This window comes from Electrona antarctica (assembly GCF_951216825.1).
Source record: "Electrona antarctica genome assembly, chromosome: 3".
NCBI classification, from domain to species: Eukaryota; Metazoa; Chordata; class Actinopteri; order Myctophiformes; family Myctophidae; genus Electrona; species Electrona antarctica.
In genome coordinates, this window is record NC_136808.1 from 8064742 (window position 1) to 8084588 (window position 19847).

Here is a 19847-nt window from a genome sequence, read left to right on the forward strand (position 1 = left end):
TATATTCTTTCAGACGACTTTTTTTAATTATTTCGGGTTGGATGGATGGGTTAACCCATGTGTTTACCATGTTGTGGTCGGCCAGATGGCCCTGCAGGTCCTTGATCTCCCCCGCCAAACCCTCCGCCCTGCAGAGGACAGAAGACAACACAGTGGACAGTGTTTATTGTAGTCCAGGGACATGCATGATGATGTAACTAGTTAACCCATTTTGGGCTAGCCTGATTATCAGACTGTAGCTTGTCCACTCAGAGAGTGGGCGGGGTCTTTGGGCTGGATCCAGGCTAATTTTGGGCGGGAAACCCTTTTGGTGTTTTAAACATTATGTTATAATTTAGCTATTGAAAAATAGCAGATCTACAAGCTCATATTGCGCCACTCTGTGGCACGCTATGAGCTTGTAGATCTGCTATTTTTGAAAAATCGTGAAAATATTTATTTCAGAAAACTGGAGGATTTAGAAGATTTTTTTTTAATTTTGAGGTCAGGCCTAAATGTCTTAATCCACCGCTCACTTAACTAGGAGAAATATTGCACTTATGAGCTTCAGGCAGTACAACTTGTTAAAACATTTTATTTGTTAAATACTTGGACACTGAGGGATAAAGTGTGTGGTGACATCTAGTGGTAGAGTTACAACATTACATTACAACGTTACAATTCCAATTATTTTCTAGTGTAATAAAAAAAAGAGGATTGCATTTTTCAAATTGAGACATTTTCTCACATCCGATTATTCGGTTTGAAGGCACAAACAAGGGACTAAATTTGTTTCTCTCCTATGCTACCAAAATGTGGAACGTCCTACCAACAGTCATTAAGACATGCGAATCCCTTGACTCCTTCAAAAGCGCTCTCAAAGGGCACCTACGGACGGCTGCAATTCAAAACTGGCCCCCGTAAAATCTGAATCCCCCCCACCCCCTTTCTGTATACGTTTCTTTTCCCTTTCCCTTACATGATTTCCTGTTTTTCATATAGAAGTGTAGTGTATATTTGTACGTCTCTAATTGTTCTGATGAATTGAAAATGGTGGACCCTGTTGTAAACAAGTGTAATGCTTTATCACAGTGTGTCGTCCTCGGTATCAGCCATTTGTACGGAGTTGTGCTTTCATGTGAAATGTACCCATTCTGAAAACTGTTAATAAATAGTTCAATCAATCAAGACTAATCATTCTAAAAAACACTAGCTTCTCTGACTGCCATTCGATGATGCACTGTGAATACATTATGTCTTAAACTGAAATACGAAACATGAATATATTTTGTGAAAAACTTCTGAAAAATCATGTTTTTAAACATTTTATATTGAATTGTATGTTGGTTTCATAACAATATACTGTTTACGGTAGATTTAAAACAAGTCCTTACCTCTTTTCGTAGGACAGATAGACAGAGTTCTCCTGATTGAAGTTGTCGATTTCCTTCTGCAGTTTACCGTTCTCTGTGGTCAGTTCACTGATCTTACTCCTGATGCCACCAACAACATAGAGAGACAAGGGTCTATTAGAGCTGGACGACATGAGCCGACAGACAGAGACTAGTGTGTTTGAGAGAGAGAGAGAGCAGGTTATACAGTAGCAGTTGCGTTTAATGCAGGAACGTTAATTTCACTCAGAGAGTGAAATTCTGGGCGGGAACCCCTTTTGGTGTTTGAAGCATCGTGTTATACTTTAGCTAATGAAAAATAGCAGATCTACAAGCTCATAGCACGGCACAGAGTGCCGCGCTATGAAGACACCCATTTTGGGCGGGAACCCCTTTTGGTGTTAGCATTATGTTATGCTTTAGCTATTGAAAAATAGCAGATCTACAAGCTCATAGCTCACCACTGAGTGGCGCGCTACAAGCTTGTAGGTCTGCTATTTTTGAAAAATCGAAGAACGACTGACATAGAAACATAGCTTTTTCAGAAAACTGTCAGGATGTAGAAGACATTTTTAGAATCTGATCTCAGGTCAAAATGGGTTAAATGAACACTCAGATAAGTAGTAAAAGTACTATTCAGATTCACCCTGAATGAAGGTAAAACACTTCATTGTGCCAAGCTCCAAACATACTGTACCTCCATGCATCGCTCCCAACATCTCCGAGAAGGAAAAACAAGTCAACGTAGCAAAGTTTCCTACCTGAGTAGTCCCAAATAGTAGGATTTATCCAGAATCTGTCTCTGAGGACCTGGGTAAAAAAGGCAGACAGAGAGAGAGAGAGATAAATAGAGCAGCCTCGTTAAAACAATCCTCATTAAAACAATTGTATTACATGGCTCTGTTGCACACTCAAATCTGATTGGTCAATTAAGGCTTTCTGCTGCCTGATATTTCTGAATGACAGACTGCTTTTAAGAAAATATTTTTTTGCCAAATGATTAACCCATTTTGGTGTTCTAAACATTATGTTATAATTTAGCTATTGAAAAATAGCAGATCTACAAGCTCGTAGTGTGCCACCGAGTGGCGCGCTACGAGCTTGTAGGTCTGCTATTTTTGAAAAATCGTGAAAATATTTATTTCAGAAAACTGGAGGATTTAGAAGATTTTTTTTTAATTTTGAGGTCAGGCCTAAATGGGTTAATGACTTTCTTTATGTACAGTAGCTGGGTAATGAGCAGGATTCACATGGGTCCCATGTCAACCCTCACCAGATGTACAGTACACTGTACATTATTCTTTGTTTATGTCTTCTCACCCACCCTTCATGCCCGTTTTCATGCCGCTGAGCCCCTGTTGGGTGACGGGCCTTTCTGTCACCTTGATCTGGGCTGACAGTAAACCAGGGGTGGGGAGGGGTCCACCCTTTGTACCCGGACGGGCTGTACCTGGAACCACCATCTGTAATAGACAACATAGAGCTGGTCAAAGACAAACTAGAGAAACAATTTGCTCACACACACACACACACACACACACACACACACACACACACACACACACACACACACACACACACACACACACACACACACACACACACACACACACACACACACACACACACACACACACACACACACACACACACACACACACACACACACACACACACACACAGACTTACATTTACCCTTCAACTTCTTTGTTTATATTCAAAATGACTGGCTATAAAGGTTTTGTAGCAATTGTAGAAGTATTAGGCGGAGGCCTTAACTACATTGCATACAGTAAGACCATTTTCCAAATATTAAATTTGATGATTGATGATGATTTGAACATTTGAGAAAAAGAATAGCCAGATGCCCATGTGCTGATTCACACAGTAAAACAATTTTTGAAAGAAGAGTTCCGGGTGTCGATGGCAGTGATGGCTAGTCTCACATCCTGACTGCCATCTTCTGTGATACACTTTAGTTGGCAGTGCAGACACTTGTTGGCAATGTGTTTGTTTCGTCCTGATTAATGTTCAGCACCATATTACATTACATTCTGGTGTAGCACCACAGGACTTCTGAAGGGCTTGCATCAGTGTCCGCTGTCCATCATTCAAGGAGAATGGAGTGTAGTGGACTCCACAGTCACAGAAAATAAACTGACGGGGAGGTTGGATTTCCACACTGACTGGTGGTTATGCCATTAACAGCTCTCTCTCTCTATGCACATTATTAGTATGTGCAAAACATTTAACCAATAAAGTTGACTATGATTATAAAGTCCTGAAAGTTACTCCGCTGATGTCACCTACCCCGGTTCCCAGTCGAGACGCTGTGGCTGGAGGTCTGATGGGTGTAGGTGGTCTGGCGGAGCCCGGCACCACTGGGACCGCAGATCCACTGCGACTCATGGGCCTTCCCCGACCAGGCAGTGGCTGCTGGCTCGCCATTATCCTCACTGGGAGGTGCTGCTGGTGAATGTCCTTCTCTAGAGATAAAAACAACACCACCATCAGCTTCACAGCCATGTGTTAAATGTACTATTTTTAATGATAGCATCTCTCTGGTATAACACCTGGCGCAGGTGTACAGTGCCAAATTGCAACAAGTTGTTGTCTCAAGAGCAACTATTTTTGCAACAGTGGCAACAACAAAAAATAACTAAACTGGAAGAATCAAGCAGAACATGGCAGTCCAGGGAGTGGTGGGCTGCAATATGCCTTGACCATGCCAGCATTGAAAGAAAGAAAGAAAGAAAGAAAGAAAGAAAGAAAGAAAGAAAGAAAGAAAGAAAGATGATATGGGTTGGAAAATGTAGCCTATTAAAAGATTAAACAACATTTAACACTTTCCAAGTTGTCACTTGCCTATTTTAACCACAGAACGCTTATACATTCGTTATTGTGCAGGTTTTGGGGGGTATGGTTAGTTCTGGTCCATAGCTCTATTAATAGCTATCGACCACCAGAGCAGAGATGGTACGACTTAGCTCTGATCCATATCCCTAATGCTTATATGATTCTGCCTAGCTCTGATCCATAGCTCTAATGCGTTAAATGCAATTATGCAACGCATTAGAGCTATGGACCAGAGCTAGATTCTGCCCTGAATCATAGAAACATTAGGGCTATGGACCAGAGCTAGGTATGACTTGACTCCGTAAACTGAACTCAGGTTATGCTTGAATCAGGATTAGATTTCAGGATTAGACTCTTCACTCTGGTCCATAACTCCAGTCCTAACGTGGACCAGAGCTAGCTTTCATATGTGTTTATGAGAAATGCAAACAATCCTGCATGAACGTCGCTACCCAGAATACAACATTGTGTTTCTTATTATTACGTTTAACGTGTAACGAGTTTACCTTCGTTAATTATCGTACTGTAGCTGACATTAATCCATCTTCAAGCCTGAAGGAAAGTTGACCATTTCAGTGCGGAGTGCTGTTAGCCACATTGATGTTGTTGTTGCTCTGGCAACCGTAGCACGCCACGCAAGCTATCGCGAGACATTTCTTCTCTAGTTGTAACTTGGAATGAATCGCAAACGTGTGTATATCGCCCTCTGGTGTCTGTCTGCTGTACGGGGGGAAAAAAAACCAACAACAAAAAACCCCGAATCTGGGCACCCTATGGTGGGCACACTATGGTGGGCACACTATGGTGGGCACCTATGGTGGGCAGCATGGCAGTGGGCACATAATAGGGACATCAAAATTGTCTATTTTGTGCAAAATGGTAAGTCGTGTAAAGTATGAGTGGCGCAGAGCCTCTGCCAGATGACCAAAGGCCTAGGCTATTACCATAAATTAATTTGATAACGGGAATAGGCCTACATAATGTTCTGGCATGGATCAATGGAACCAATTCTTTAAATGTCTATGTATTGGTATCACAATCAATGGTTAAAAGAAAATGTATGTAATTAATATTATCTGATTGATTGATTGATTGATTGATTGATTGATTGATTGATTGATTGATTGATTGATTGATTGATTCAGTTTGCATGACAAGCATGCACATACAGTACAATAAGGTCTGCTATTAATCTTATTTCCATTTTGGTCCTTTTTTACTCAATTCATGGATATTTTGGGGGTGCACTGGGTTATATCCTCACGGCCCAATAATGGGCCCTTATCCACAGGTTGGGAATCGTCCAAATCACCCCCCAAACTAAAGTTGAAGAATTGTTCATTGCGCTTTAAGAAGTAGTGCGGAAAGAAGCTTTGCGAAGCTGCTCTCAGCCAGGGAAATTAATTAAATTAGGCCATTGCTTTCTTGTGTTGTGTATACTTTCTTTTTCATACACACCATACTATTAGTCAAAGTTTGGTGAAATATAGTTTGAAAAGTTTACGGCGGAGTGATACGGCCTCCAGGTGCTGCTGCAGTCCTCATTAGTGCTGCCTGCTGACACCAGACTGTAAGACGCATCAGGGAGCAACACATCGTGTAAAACCTGCAAACAATACAAAACCACACGTTGTAAAGGTTGGTACTGGTAGATATGTACTTATTCACTTTTATACTGTTATTTTTTTATACTATTGCTGTATATATAAAATTGTAGCCTACTTTTGGGTCAGTTCAATCAAGTCGAGGATGATTAGAAGTCACTTCATTCATGGCTTTATTGTAGATACGAGCTAAAACTTTGTTTCAACTCGGTCGATTTCGACTTTTTAAAGGTCTAATACTTTACAGATCCATTGGCTATATTTACAGAACAAAAAGCCCGTTTTTACATTAAACTTGACTGCAGTGACCAACACGTGTTCTCTATAATGAAGTCAATTGGTTTCACCTGTTAGGTTGGAGACGACTGATGGTTACAGGCGCCATGTTGTAACTAAATGGAACCGTGCGTGGACAAATTACATTTCGATTTTATTCTTATACTGAAGAATTTTCATTCAAGAATGTTATTTGTTATTAAGGAAAGGCTAGTGTGATTGGCTTGAAGAGACCCGGCTGGCCTCAACTTGCTCCCAGCCCCCAGCAGGAGACAATTCCTTAAAAGAGGTGATTATTTTTTTGTTTGGAACTTTCGATTAAAGTTCTAAATCAGTGGCTTTTAGCCTTGGATCAAGACTTATCGATACCGATTTGTGGATAACACTACAACAGGGTCCACCATTTTCAATTAATCAATTTAGAGACGTACAAATATACACTTCTATAAAAACAGGAAATCATATAAACAAAGTAAAAAAAAAACGAGTACAATATGGGGGAAAATGGGCTGTGGGGGGCGGGGGCGAGGTGCTCTTTAAGAGCGGTTTTGAAGGAGTCAGTCAAGGGGTTCATATGTCTTCATGGCTGTTGGTAGGGCGTTCCACATTTTAGTGGCATAGGAGCGGAATTAATTGAATCCCTTGTTTGAGCCGAATCTGTCCCAGCAGGGCGGCCTCTTTGAGAACTACTGTACTGATCTAGATTGAAATATTTCTACATTAGGAAATGCCTGTATAAAGTGTTGAATAAATCCAAGTGTTCCTGACTGTTTCCGTTTATAGTTGTACATATTTTATTTTTTTCAAATGCAGAAATTTAATACAGAGTGAAAATGACTGGACGTGCACGAGCGAGGTCCAGAGGGCGTGCACGTGGTCAGGAGACTGCAGCACCTGGAATGGTAATGTCACACTTCAGAACACTGACCGTATATATCCTCCCAATTATTTATTATAATGGTGCATTCAATGATTTTGCCAAAATAAGGGTTTTATGTTATACTGTAGCTATTGAAAAATAGCAGACCTACAAGCTCGTAGCGCGGCACGCTATGAGCTTTGAAAAGTCGTGAAAATGTGGGCGCAAATCTTTGAATATATATATATATATATATATATATATATATATATATATATATACTTTCAGAGCGAACGTTTAAGTCAAATCTTCTGGCGGGTTCCTAGAACAACATTATTTCCTTGGTTTTGAATTAGACAATTCAAAACTTGGAAGGCTTGCTCTTTACATTACATAGTGCATACATTGTAGTATTGTGAGAAATGGGAGTACTTACGTATCTAACACATCAATGACATCAATTTGTGTTTTGTTTTAGACCTCCTCGGCTCTAGAAGACACAGCAGCCGTTCCTCCACCTGTGGAGGGTGAGCTGGTTGGCAGAGGAAGACAGAAAACTGCCCCAGGAGCTGTTGCAACTACAGAAGGTGCAGTCTGACCCCATCTAGTATATAGTCCATTTGTTTTTCTTTTTTTTGTAAATTATTGCCCAACTTTGTTGTACAACAGTGTTGTGCGAAGGTAAAGCTCATGGTGAGGGCTTGTAGATGGGCTATTTTAGCTATTTGCTATTTATTAGGACAAAATTGGAAGTGGTGAAGTCTGTCTGTGGGTTTTATACATTAATATGAAGATAAATTGAAAGTAATTTGTAACTTGGGGGTTATTCCTTTAGAGGAAGTGCTGCAGATCTCCGGGGGTTTCCAGAAGGTGAAGATTGGAGAAAGAGGACGCCGGCGTGATTTTTCCGATGCAGGAGTCAACACCAGACAGGCGATGGAGCATGTCAGAGAGACAAAGTCTGGTCTGTATAGGACATGTCCATGCTTATAAATAAGTATAAACATACATTTCATACAGTTAACAAACATGGGAATCAATCCAATATCGTCATATCTTACTACAATACAACTGCAAAAGTATAGACCTCACCATAGTATTTGATGAAGAGATATGCTTTAGGGGCACAGTACCTGTAAAATGTGTGTTTTTGCATCCAAAGAGCCTCAATGTCCTCCTGTCTTTGTGCAAGCCCCCATTTTGAGAATATGTGAAAATCAGAAACAAACTTTGCCATTGTGTTTTGTTTTGAGAGCTTTACAGCAGTGTTGTTTTTGGCAGCAAATTTCTATTTTGGTTTTAGTCATAGTCTCTTGAAACGTTTTTAGTTTTAGTCACATTTTAGTCACCTGGAATGTTTTAGTGTTTAGTCTAGTTTTAGTAGACTAAATCTACAGTTGATTTAGTCGAGTAAAATGTATTCATGTGCGGGCCTTGATGCCGTCGTAATGGCTGATTTTACACTTGCTGAAAATAGCCGCTGCGACGCGTTGTGAGCTTGTAGATTGCTGCTATTTTCAGCATGCAACCAAGTGTAAAATGTACTGGATCTCTTGTCCACTAGTGCCTTCCTAACATTTCGTTTTTATTTGTTGCCAAAATCGACAGTATTTTTAGTCACCATAGCTTAGTTTCCATTTAGTTTCCATTTAGTTTTTGTCTGAAAAAAAGGTAGTTTTAGTCGACGAAAAACAACACTGCTTTACAGTATAGTCCACAGCACACTGCAAACGGAGTACATCAGACCTCCTTTCGATTTACCACATTGTATTCACTGCCGTCTTTCCCAGGTACCAATGGCTCTGTCATTCAGTTGAAAGCCAACTTCCTGCGGATCATATCCCGTCCCCAGTGGGCTCTCTATCAGTACCATGTGGACTACAACCCTCCCATGGAGTCGCGCCGCCTGCGGAGTGCCCTTCTCTACCAGCACGAAGAGGCTCTTGGCACGGCGCGCTCCTTCGACGGAGCCCTCCTCTTTCTGCCTCGTAGACTTCACAACAAGGTATGGCGCCCTTCTCTTGGTACTCCTTTTCTAAAAAGAATTGACCAAAATCCAAACATTCACATCTCACATGATGGAACAGATAATGAGTACGTTTAAGCGTGGAAAGAAACGCTACAAAAGAACAATGTTTGTCTTTGAAATGTAGTGGAGTGAAAGTCACAAGTATCCAAAAATACAATGACTCAAGTACAGATAATCAAAATGTACTTGACCCATTCTGGGCGGGAACCCCTTTTGGTGTTTTAAGCATTGTGTTATACTTAAGCTATTGTAAAATAGCCGATCTACAAGCTCATAGTGCCGCGCTATGAGCTTGTAGGTCTATTTTTGAAAAATCGTGAAAACGTGGCGCAAATCTTTGAATATATTCTTTCAGAGTGAACGTTTTAAACTCAAATCTTTGCTTCTGGGTGGTCACTGGAACAACATATTTTCAGATGGGTGTCGGCGGCCAATTACATATATCTTTGGGGGTCCTTGACATGAAAATGTTTGAGAACGACTGATATAGAAACATGAGGTTTTTCAGAAAACTGTCAGGATTTAGAAGGCATTTGTAGAATCGTCCTCAGGTCTGAATGGGTTGTGCAGTACCAAAGTAAATATATTAATAGTTACTGTTCACTGATGTCTGAACTTGTTTTAGGAGACCGTGTTGCACAGTGAAACCCGGATGGGAGAGAAAGTCAGAATAACGGTTACACTGACCAATGAGCTGCCCCCCACCTCACCAGCGTGCCTTCAGTTCTACAACATCATCTTTAGAAGGTCCATCCTACACTTCACAGTTCAAATTCTTTACATTTGTAAAAGAAAAGGTGACAGAAAAATATTGTCACTGTCGGGCAGAAACTTGTATGTCCAAAACTGTTACTTTTAAGTAACTGGGGGAAAAAAACTCAGAATGTAGTAATAAGGAGATACAAGGTTTCTGCCGAAGGCAGGGATTTACAAATTGAACTTGTGGAATTAATTTAGGATCCTGCGAATGCTGAACATGCAGCAGATTGGACGGCACTACTACAACCCCAACGACCCACTGAACATCCCACAGCACAGGTACTGAATCCGTTTGTCTTCATGTATTTGTCCTCTCTGGATTTGACCTACGGTATTAATGCGTTACACTGTCTAAATAGTAAGGAAATATCTGCCGTAAGTGATTATCTCAGTACAGTATGCAGTTCTCCCGATTTGCTCCAGGCTCCAGGTGCCGAGTTCAAATAATTACAATTGGCTGGAGCTGCATAGTGTTTTGAACACCATATTTGTGAGACTTTGTTCACAAACTGCAAACGCACAGTAGAAACTTTCTATTGAGAGCCAAAGATTGGGACGGGTAGGAAACTCCCGTGATTAATACCCTCTTTCTCTCCCAAAGATTGACGATCTGGCCTGGCTACCAATCCAGCATCTTGCAGTTCGAGTCGGGCATCATGATGTGTGCCGACGTGAGTCACAAGGTGCTGCGCAGTGAGACCGTGCTGGACTTCATGACCAACCTCAAGCAGCAGTGTCCAATGCAGCACTTCAAAGAGGCCTGCACCAAGGAGCTGGTCGGCCTCATCGTCCTCACAAAGTAAACGGAAGATTCACACTCGACCCACTCGACGCCCGTGAGCGTGTAACGGATGAGCTTAGTGGCTGTGTTGCGTTTGGGATCGTCATAAATCTGACAAATGACTGCTGTGGAAAGTAGCACATTTGAATTGCAATGTTTTAATCTAGCGGTTGTCTGTGTAAAATTAATCCCAATTGAGCAAAGTGCAATCAAACTGTAATATACGGACGCCGAGCCTGTCCACCAAATAATTTCTTCCCAGCTAAAACACAAGGTGCTCACCTAAAATGGTTTCAACACTAGGCGAGCAGATTAAAAAAAAGTTTCACTTGAAATGAATACTATGAGTTTCTATAATGCAGTGTATAAATGCGGTGTGTATGTCAACAAACTCCCAAATTATTTTATTTTTTTTACATCCCTCAGGTACAACAACAAAACGTACAAGATTGATGACATTGCATGGGATCACACTCCCAACAACACGTTCAGCAAGAACGACACACAGATCTCCTTCAAGGAATACTACAAGTCTGTAGGTTTTCCTGCTGCTCACAATTGTATAGCATAGATTATATGGAATGCTGCAACTAACTTCATTTTTATTGATTACTTTTTAGATGAATCGATATACTGTGAACTGTTGCACACCCCTAGGCTACTAGACTAATTATTTGATGTTTCTTTGAAGCAATACAGCCTGGACATCAAGTGCAGTGACCAGGCACTGCTGGTCAGCCAGCTGAAGAAGATCAGGGGTCCTTCTGGGGGACCTCCCCCAGGGCCAGCCATGCTGATCCCAGAACTCTGCTACCTTACAGGTGCTCTGCTCTCAAAGGGGAGAGTGACAATATTTTTGAAATATTATTTGAGAAGTTTTACACAAATCTTGTATGGGATCCCTGGCACAAAATATTTTCACATTTTTGGGGGTCCTTGACGTAAATTTGAGAACACGAGATTCATTGTATGAAGATGCTGATGTGTGAGATGATGTGTTAAGTATCGAAAAATGGTCTCGAGTAAACTAGAAACTAATTACCTCAAAATTGTACTTAAGTAGAGTATTTTGGTAAATTAACTGACAATTACTGAAAACAAACTTAACTGGCGTTGCCCACAGGTCTGACTGACAAGATGCGTGCTGACTTCAACATCATGAAGGACCTTTCCGCTCAAACCAGATTGACCCCTGAGCAGAGAGAATGTCGCCTCAAACAGTTTGCCAGCAACATTCATGGGTAGGTCACGTTACCAATGTTTTTGCAAATGTGTAAAACGGTGGTTCCCAACCTTTTCTGGATCAGGGTCCACTTGAAAATCTCTAAAAATCTGAGCACTTAACATGGTGCGGATGGTGGGCAGCATGCATTTTCAGAGCATAAAATTGATTGTGTTCTGGCTTCGATCAATGGAACTAAGCTAATTCCTATTCATCAATATCACAATGAAAACACATTTTTCAGGGTTTAAAAACATGGCATGTTTTATATTTGTGTGTTTTGGCAATTATGTTGGTGCTCTTTTGACAACATCCTCACCATGGCCCACAGGTAGAGGTAACTAACAACCCTTTCCTGTTTTTAGGAACGCCCAAGCCCAGGCGGAGCTCAATACCTGGGGACTCAACTTCGATAAAGAGCTCCTGAACATAAAGGGCAGAGTTCTTCAGTCTGAGAGGATTTTCCAGGGCTCCCGTTCGGTATAAAAAGCACAAGGAAACTTGCAAGTCGGGGAGGATATAGAAAATAGTCTGCCCTGTCCTTTCCCTTCTTCCTCATACAGATATACTCTATATCTGTATCACTATATCTGTATCACTTTATGTAACCGTTCTCCCATCTTGATATTATATTTGTTAATAAGCTCAAATCCTCAGCCAAAGTGTTTAGCAAAAGTCATCAGTCAAACAAGGTGGTCTCATGTCAAACGTGTTTGAATGTTGTGAAGCAGTTACTTGGGTTAAACCTCACTATTGTTTTGTTTTCAACACAGTTTGACTACAACCCCATGGCAGCCGACTGGTCCAGGGAGATGAAGGGCCTTCCTATCATCAAGGCCCCCCCACTGCAGAAATGGGTGGTGTTCTGCACCAGACGCAACGCCAACGACGCCCAGACCCTCGTACAGACCTTGGGCAAGGTCTCGGGTCCTTTGGGCATCCACGTGGACAGACCTACCATGTGAGTTATTTATGTTCATCATTTACCACATGACAATATCGGTATCCAATACGATCGACTCAAAACAATGAAATGGATCTAAATAAACGCATAACGACTAGTAAGTGGTGTACATTTTAAAACGCCAGTTTTAATTGTTGTTTAAGACGGATGTTGGGTTCATTATTTACCTGGCATGCTACTGTTCCCTCTGCATTCTATTTATAGTATGTAATTATTAACCAGACCCTCCAACTAGAAATCTTTTCTAAAATAAAACTCTTAACCCTGTAAGACCCGGATACAATTCTACTTGCAAAAAATAGATTTCAACCTTACTACTACTTTGTACTACTAGGACTTATGTTAAAAAAAACATGTTAAAAAAAAAAAAGCACATTTATAATAATTATTAAAATAATAATAATAAATTAATAATTTACATTCGGTGGATATCTTTCACAATAATACATGATACATGTTCTAGACATTCTAATGATCACACACACATATGTATTACATGCATACATACTTTGCACACACTTGAGCTTGGACACACTTTCCTTTTTTTTTATAAGGGTGGAATATGATGACCGGCAGGAGGCACTCCTCAGGGCCTTGCAGCAAAATGTAACGCAGGAGACCCAGATGGTAAGTGATTAAAACATAGTGGACTGGAACTCTTCACTGGCAGCATTATTCCTAAGTCTGAAAACTGAAGCATGATTATACTTCATTGTACCATCGATGGTGTTGCTCACAGAAAATGTACCGTGTTGTATATTTACAACAATCACTATTTTAAAACAAACTAAGAATAAACCTCAGAAACATAAAGCAAACGAAGCAAAGGAAACTTCAAGTTGAGCTTACTATCTGGATTAGATAAAATACCTGGACTGTATCTGCAGATCCAAATCTTTAAATGGTCTTAAATTTGTATTAAAAAAATAATGCCATAGCACGTTTTTGTTGTGATATATATTGACAGAATCGGCTTCATTTGTAAGTGTAAGCTGTTGCTAAGAGCCCTTTGTGGAGCACAGAAGAGTAGGAGATCAATAACGAGTAAATGAGCTTATTAATATAAATTAACATTTGCGTTCTTTAATTAAATGCCTAATAAGATGGGACTCCATCGCAAAGTCAATGGTAGGGGAGACATTGGACATGACATATTCTGACTGATTAAAACCACTAAGTGTAATAGTCCTCAGAAGACTTGCTAGCATTGTAAATGGAATGGTCCACAACCCATATGGTTTTCCTTAATATTTGTAATTTGGTCGGTTCTCATAGGTGGTAGTGGTCCTCTCCAGCATTAAGAAGGACAAATACGACAGCGTCAAGAAGTACCTCTGCGTGGACTGCCCTACCCCCAGTCAGTGTGTGTTGGCTCGCACCCTCGGCCGCCCACAAGCCCTGATCACCATCGCCACCAAGATTGCACTGCAGATGGCCTGCAAGATGGGAGGAGAGCTGTGGACACTGGAGATTCCTGTTAGTGCCACCCGGTCACACACTCCATGTATCAGTTTACTCGGTTTTTATTATCAGCGAGCCATGTACAGATGGCATTCACTTGGGGATATGACTTCAAATTCAATATCACGATTATTCCAAACGTATTCCTCGTACACCATTATAATAAACAATTATGTTTATAGGCATTGAGTGAGGTTAAATTAAGAAAAAATACTGTTTTTGCAGCTCAAGCAGCTGATGATTGTGGGAATCGACTGTTACCACGACACCGTTGCTGGAAAGAGGTCCATCGGTGCTCTGGTGGCCAGTCTGAACCAGGGCATGACCAGGTTAGTACAGCACTCTGAACCAGGGCATGACCAGGTTAGTACAGCACTCTGAACCAGGGCATGACCAGGTTAGTACAGCACTCTGAACCAGGGCATGACCAGGTTAGTACAGCACTCTGAACCAGGGCATGACCAGGTTAATACAGCACTCTGAACCAGGGCATGACCAGGTTAATACAGCACTCTGAACCAGGGCATGACCAGGTTAGTAAAGCACTCTGAACCAGGGCATGACCAGGGTAGTACAGCACTCTGAACCAGGGCATGACCAGGTTAGTACAGCACTCTGAACCAGGGCATGACCAGGTTAATACAGCACTCTGAACCAGGGCATGACCAGGTTAATACAGCACTCTGAACCAGGGCATGACCAGGTTAATACAGCACTCTGAACCAGGGCATGACCAGGTTAGTACAGCACTCTGAACCAGGGCATGACCAGGTTAATACAGCACTCTGAACCAGGGCATGACCATGTTAATACAGCACTCTGAACCAGGGCATGACCAGGTTAGTACAGCACTCTGAACCAGGGCATAACCAGGTTAGTGCAGAACTCTGAACCAGGGCATGACCAGGTTAATACAGCACTCTGAACCAGGGCATGACCAGGTTAGTACAGCACTCTGAACCAGGGCATAACCAGGTTAGTGCAGAACTCTGAACCAGGGCATGACCAGGGTAGTATGTAGAGTCTGAACAATGTTGCATCTCAACACCTGCTGCCATACCTCATCTTAACACCTGCTAGTTGAGCTGGCACCTCGGTCTTATACCCTGTGCTCACAGCACCAGTGATCTGTCAGGGCACTGTCAAAGCTAGCTAGCTTGTGGGTGTTAACGTACTGTAGTTTGGACGAAGCGGAGTGTTGAAGAGCGATGGCAGCTTGTCTCGAAGCGACCTATAATTTGTCGCCTACTGTAGCCCAGCTACCATTGGACATTATGATTGCCACTAGACACTTGTGGTGTTAGACTTTATAACGTATAACATTGCAACTCATCTCATGCTTTCATAGTTTAGCTGCCATACCTGCTTCATGCAATTGGTGGTTGAGACTCGAGGCCCTGAAAACTTAGGTATTTAGGTCTTAAATTAATGTGTACCTGTAGAACCAATAGAGAGGAGGTCTTACATGTGTACCTGTAGAGCCAATAGTGAGGAGGTTAGAAAGTGCTTGGTGGTGTCCTAAAATATGGCATTGTCTGCTGTTGAATAGGTGGTACTCCAAGTGTGTTCTGCAGGACAGAGGACAGGAACTCATGGATGGATTGAAACCGGCCTTCGTCGGTAAGTTATTTTCTTAGCGATTATTGTATTGATTACTTTTTCGATTAATCAAATAATAGAAGCACATATCTTAAATAACCATTTGAGCATTGTTTTATAATTGGGCACAAAAAATGGTAAATTGATCTACAAGCTTGTAGTTCTTTTCACCAATGACATGCCCAAAATTGGGATCGATTACTAATTGATTATTTGACTAGATTATTTTTTGATAATCGATTAGTTCGATTAACTGCTGCACTCCTCCATTCTGAGATGGAATGTGTTTGTTTTTCTCAGGTGCTCTCAAATCATTCTACAAGTTCAACAACCAGATGCCTGCCCGCATCGTTGTGTTCAGAGATGGAGTAGGAGATGGCATGCTGTCCACTGTGGTTGACTACGAGGTCCCCCAGCTGCTGGCGTCCATCAAATCCATGGGGACAGACTACGCGTAAGAACCTTACATGTCCAAAGGCTTCTGCATTATCCAGACCAGTGATGCTTCCTGCAAAGAGTATTGTTGGCTTCAGTGTTGTTTTTGGCAGCAGATTTAGATTTTAGTTTTAGTCATAGTCTCTTCAACAGTTTTCATTTAGTCACATTTTAGTCTAGTTTTTATTTGTTGACGAAATTGTCAAACTAAATAAAAACTAAGCTATGACTAAAACTAAGACTAAATATCTTAGTTTTAGTCATAGCTTGGTTTTTATTTAGTTTCCATTTAGTTTTCGTCAGTGAAAAAAGGTAGTCGACGAACATTTTTCGTCTTAGTTTTAGTCGACAAAATCAACACTGGTTGGCTTTGATTGTAGTCATCTAAAGGAACCTCCAATCTTCAAGGGCATTATGGCTCAACTGTTAAACACTGCTTACCACAATATCAGCAAAAAGTACAAGGTTTCCACCGACGGCGACGAGGTGCACTATGTAATGCTAAAAAAGTGATTCTAACCTCCTTGTCCTCTGGTCTAGGCCCAAGTTGACTATGGTGGTCGTGAAGAAGCGCGTCTGCACGAGGTTCTTTGCCTTCCTCAATGGCAAGTTGACCAACCCTCCCCCTGGAACTGTTATTGACACGGACGTCACCAGGCCCGAGTGGTAAGTTGTTTCGGACGTAAATGGTGCATTTATATATAGCACCTTCATCCAAACGCTTCACATAGATTGTGCATTGCATTCACACAACACATTCACACACCGATGCCAGGGGAAACCATGCAAGGCATAGACATATATACATAGACGCCCCTTCCGGCTCTGAGGCGTGTGTCACCATTGAAGGCACTATTTTCCCGACATTCCTTGCGAAGAATAGCGGAAGCAAAGCGGAAGCTTGTCAAGCTTCCGCGTGCGTAACATAAGTCCCGGAAAAGACGCGCTGTGATTGGCCAGTAGTCACTTGAGTGACAGCGAGAGACATGGAGGAGTCACATGAGTGACGTCACTTGGGGAGCGACACAGTCGCCTTCAGCACTTCCAAATAAGAAAGCTGCGGAGAACTGTTGCTTTGTGTTCACTCTTTAAGGTTTTCTGTTAGTAATCTAATCCCCCCTGGCTCTGATGTTGTATTGTTAATAACTTTGTTGTTTGTGTTTGTTTGTTTGTTTTGTATTGTAATGTATATTGTCATGACTGTTATAAAGATTTGTTAAAAAAAAAAAAAAAAGCCTTCAGCACTGCACTTCCGCCTTCATTGCGATACACGTCGCTCCAATGAACTGCAGCGGCAAATGAGGCATCTATTTCTTAATATCTATGATGCAAGGTACCAACCTGCACATCGGGAGCAATTAGGGGTTCAGTGTCTTGCTCAAGGACACTTTGACACTAACTCTGGGGGAGCCTGGGTTTGAACTGGGAACCTTGCGGTTCCCATCCGGTCACTCTACCCCTGATCCACTGCCTCCCCTACAGTACAATGATACCATCCGACAAACGATTGGAACATTTAGACAAAGTGTTATGGTTTTGTTTTATCTCCTTCCATCTTGGAACATCCTTAAAATAAAATAATGGTTGCAATCTTACTCCCAGGTATGACTTCTACATTGTGAGCCAGGCCGTCCGCATGGGAAGCGTCTCCCCTACCCACTACAATGTGGTGTACGACACCAGCGGACTGAAGCCGGACCACATGCAGCGACTCACCTACAAACTCTGCCACATGTACTACAACTGGCAGGTAAGCTGCTAAACTGCAAGTCTACACATGTGATTTACATGTTATGTCTCTGTGTTCTAGTCATACGTAGGACAAACTAAACAACCCCTCAAACAAAAGCTATCGGAGCACAAAAACAAATGAAATGTGCAAATCATGGTTCACCTTCTTCATTCCAATTCTGGAATCAATTTTTGTATACTGAATTTGGGTCTAGCACTTTTTCTTCAATAGAGTGTCGCAGTCCCGCCCCCTTTAAGAACCAGGAGTGGCCCAGGAAATAATTCTCCGTTCATTTTCCCCATAGACGTTTCAAAAAGTATTTATTTAAAGACGTTTACCCGGCGGACAAAGCCAACTCGGCTCGTGACAAATCATGACGACAAACACAATGTTTTGGGCAGATCAAATAATAAAACAAAACAAAATGTTGTATCCTGCCTTTTTTTTCTTCTTTCTAATTATTTGATCTGCCCAAAACATTGTGTTTGTTGTCATGATTTGTTACGATCCGAGTTGGCTTTGTCTGCGGTGTATCAACGTCTTTAAATAAATACTTTTTGAAAAGCCTATGGGGAATTATTTCCTGGGCCACTTGTTGTTCTGAAAGGGGGTGGGATGCAAGTAGTTTGGTTGAAAATGCACTATATAAATTTCAGATCATCATCGTTAAAAGTGTTCACAAGAGCTTGTGACTAAATTACTACGTTGATTTTATCCATTGGAAAACAGGCTTACTATTTAGACCTGACAGCAATATGACTTCTTACCAACATTTAATGTTTCCCTGTATTTTGCTTTTCAGGGGATCGTCCGCGTTCCAGCTCCCTGCCAGTACGCGCACAAGCTGGCTTTCCTTGTGGGTCAGAGCATCCACAGGCAGCCCAGCGTCCACCTGGATGACTACCTCTACTATCTGTAAACTGGCTGTAACCCTGTCCTGTGAGCCCCGAAGACACTGCACGGCCTGCCTCTTCCGGCAGTCATTTTATTTTTGCATGAGTCTTCTTAATTAGTATTGCATGCTTTGTTTGTTTTTGTTACAACATTTCACGGTTTGTGCTAGAGAGCAAATGCCTCTACATTGTTTACTTACAGTACAGTATGTACGTACATTTCACTTCTACACCAGAAAAAAGAAAATCTTGTTTTTCATTTAATGTTTACAATAGATATTGTAATAGCTTACAGAAGCTTGCTTGTAGTTGGAAGATTGTTGTGGGTTAAGTGTCTTGTTTTGGAACACCAACCGATATACTGTACAGCTAAGGTTTTCAACTTTTTCATATTCATTCGGCCTTTGAGCCACGGACCACCATTTGAAGAGATTTCGCTTCTCAGAACCAAAACTAACAATATTGTTATCGTATAGAATTTTGTCCACAATTCAATGCTGTGTTGATGAAACCATTTTGTTTCATATTTTTGTTTCTCAAGAATTTAAAATCTATAACGGTCCATTTGGTTACCAACTTCATTATTTAGCTGCATGGGGACCACCTGGAACCTCAAGGACCACTGGTGGTCCCTGGACCTAATGCTGTACACTATGTAGTACAACAGTTTATTTTAGGATTTGTACTGATTCTGTTTACAATTAACCGTGTGAATCACAAATAAAACCTTTGTTTATTGGGAGTCACAATGAAGTCTTTCATTCTCTCAAGGTTATTATTATTAATTAACAGATTCAGATGTCCGTTTCATAGTCCTTGTCGCTGTTTGATCTTACATGCTATCCATTTCCATCTCCCATTTTTCTTCCAAGTAGTACTTATTGGAATCTCATAGTCTGCAATTAAAATGGGGTTCGATCATTTAGTAAAATCACATGCAAGAATTTTGCTGAATATTGGTGTTTTTAGAAAACATTTTATCAAGAAACTTGAGCAATTTTTTGTAG

At 41.3% G+C, this 19847-nt stretch overlaps 2 protein-coding genes across 3 annotated transcripts in view; one reads left to right on the forward strand and one right to left on the reverse strand.

Annotated features, from left to right (window-relative positions):
• The window catches only part of ift74 (intraflagellar transport 74), a 48674-nt gene extending 43810 nt beyond the window's left edge, over positions 1-4864 (reverse strand). The window contains exons 1-6 of the mRNA XM_079496498.1: positions 4733-4864; positions 3681-3856; positions 2695-2833; positions 2132-2180; positions 1374-1472; positions 68-128 (exon numbers count right to left, since the gene is read on the reverse strand). Of these exons, the coding sequence (XP_079352624.1) occupies positions 68-128; positions 1374-1472; positions 2132-2180; positions 2695-2833; positions 3681-3818 (486 nt within the window). The 5' untranslated portion in view covers positions 3819-3856; positions 4733-4864. The remainder of the gene's footprint in view (positions 1-67; positions 129-1373; positions 1473-2131; positions 2181-2694; positions 2834-3680; positions 3857-4732) is intronic.
• Positions 4865-5747: 883 nt separating this feature from the next.
• On the forward strand, positions 5748-19599 carry LOC306919921 (piwi-like protein 1). 2 transcript variants are annotated; one of them, XM_079496484.1, is made up of 22 exons: positions 5748-5864; positions 6311-6395; positions 6920-7008; positions 7444-7552; positions 7801-7929; positions 8756-8970; positions 9620-9741; positions 9952-10032; positions 10355-10552; positions 10961-11069; positions 11226-11355; positions 11658-11775; positions 12122-12236; positions 12530-12717; positions 13275-13347; positions 13996-14196; positions 14407-14510; positions 15731-15801; positions 16081-16234; positions 16756-16881; positions 17818-17965; positions 18750-19599. In XM_079496484.1, the coding sequence occupies exons 3-22, from the start codon at positions 6940-6942 to the stop codon at positions 18864-18866; spliced, it is 2577 nt and encodes an 858-aa protein (XP_079352610.1). In that variant the 5' UTR covers positions 5748-5864; positions 6311-6395; positions 6920-6939; the 3' UTR covers positions 18867-19599. The 2 variants fall into 2 exon arrangements, with proteins under 2 accessions (XP_079352610.1, XP_079352611.1); XM_079496485.1 differs by lacking the exon at positions 6311-6395 and having other exon boundaries at positions 5772-5864.
• Positions 19600-19847: the final 248 nt, after the last annotated feature.

Excerpts from the sequence above, each read along its gene's own strand:
- LOC306919921 (XM_079496484.1), top strand. The coding sequence starts at position 6,940 with ATGACTGGACGTGCACGAGCGAGGTCCAGAGGGCGTGCACGTGGTCAG. Across the intron at positions 7,009-7,443 it reads AGACTGCAGCACCTGGAATG|ACCTCCTCGGCTCTAGAAGA; the intron begins GTAATGTCACAC and ends GTTTTGTTTTAG. Across the intron at positions 10,553-10,960 it reads GGCCTCATCGTCCTCACAAA|GTACAACAACAAAACGTACA; the intron begins GTAAACGGAAGA and ends TACATCCCTCAG.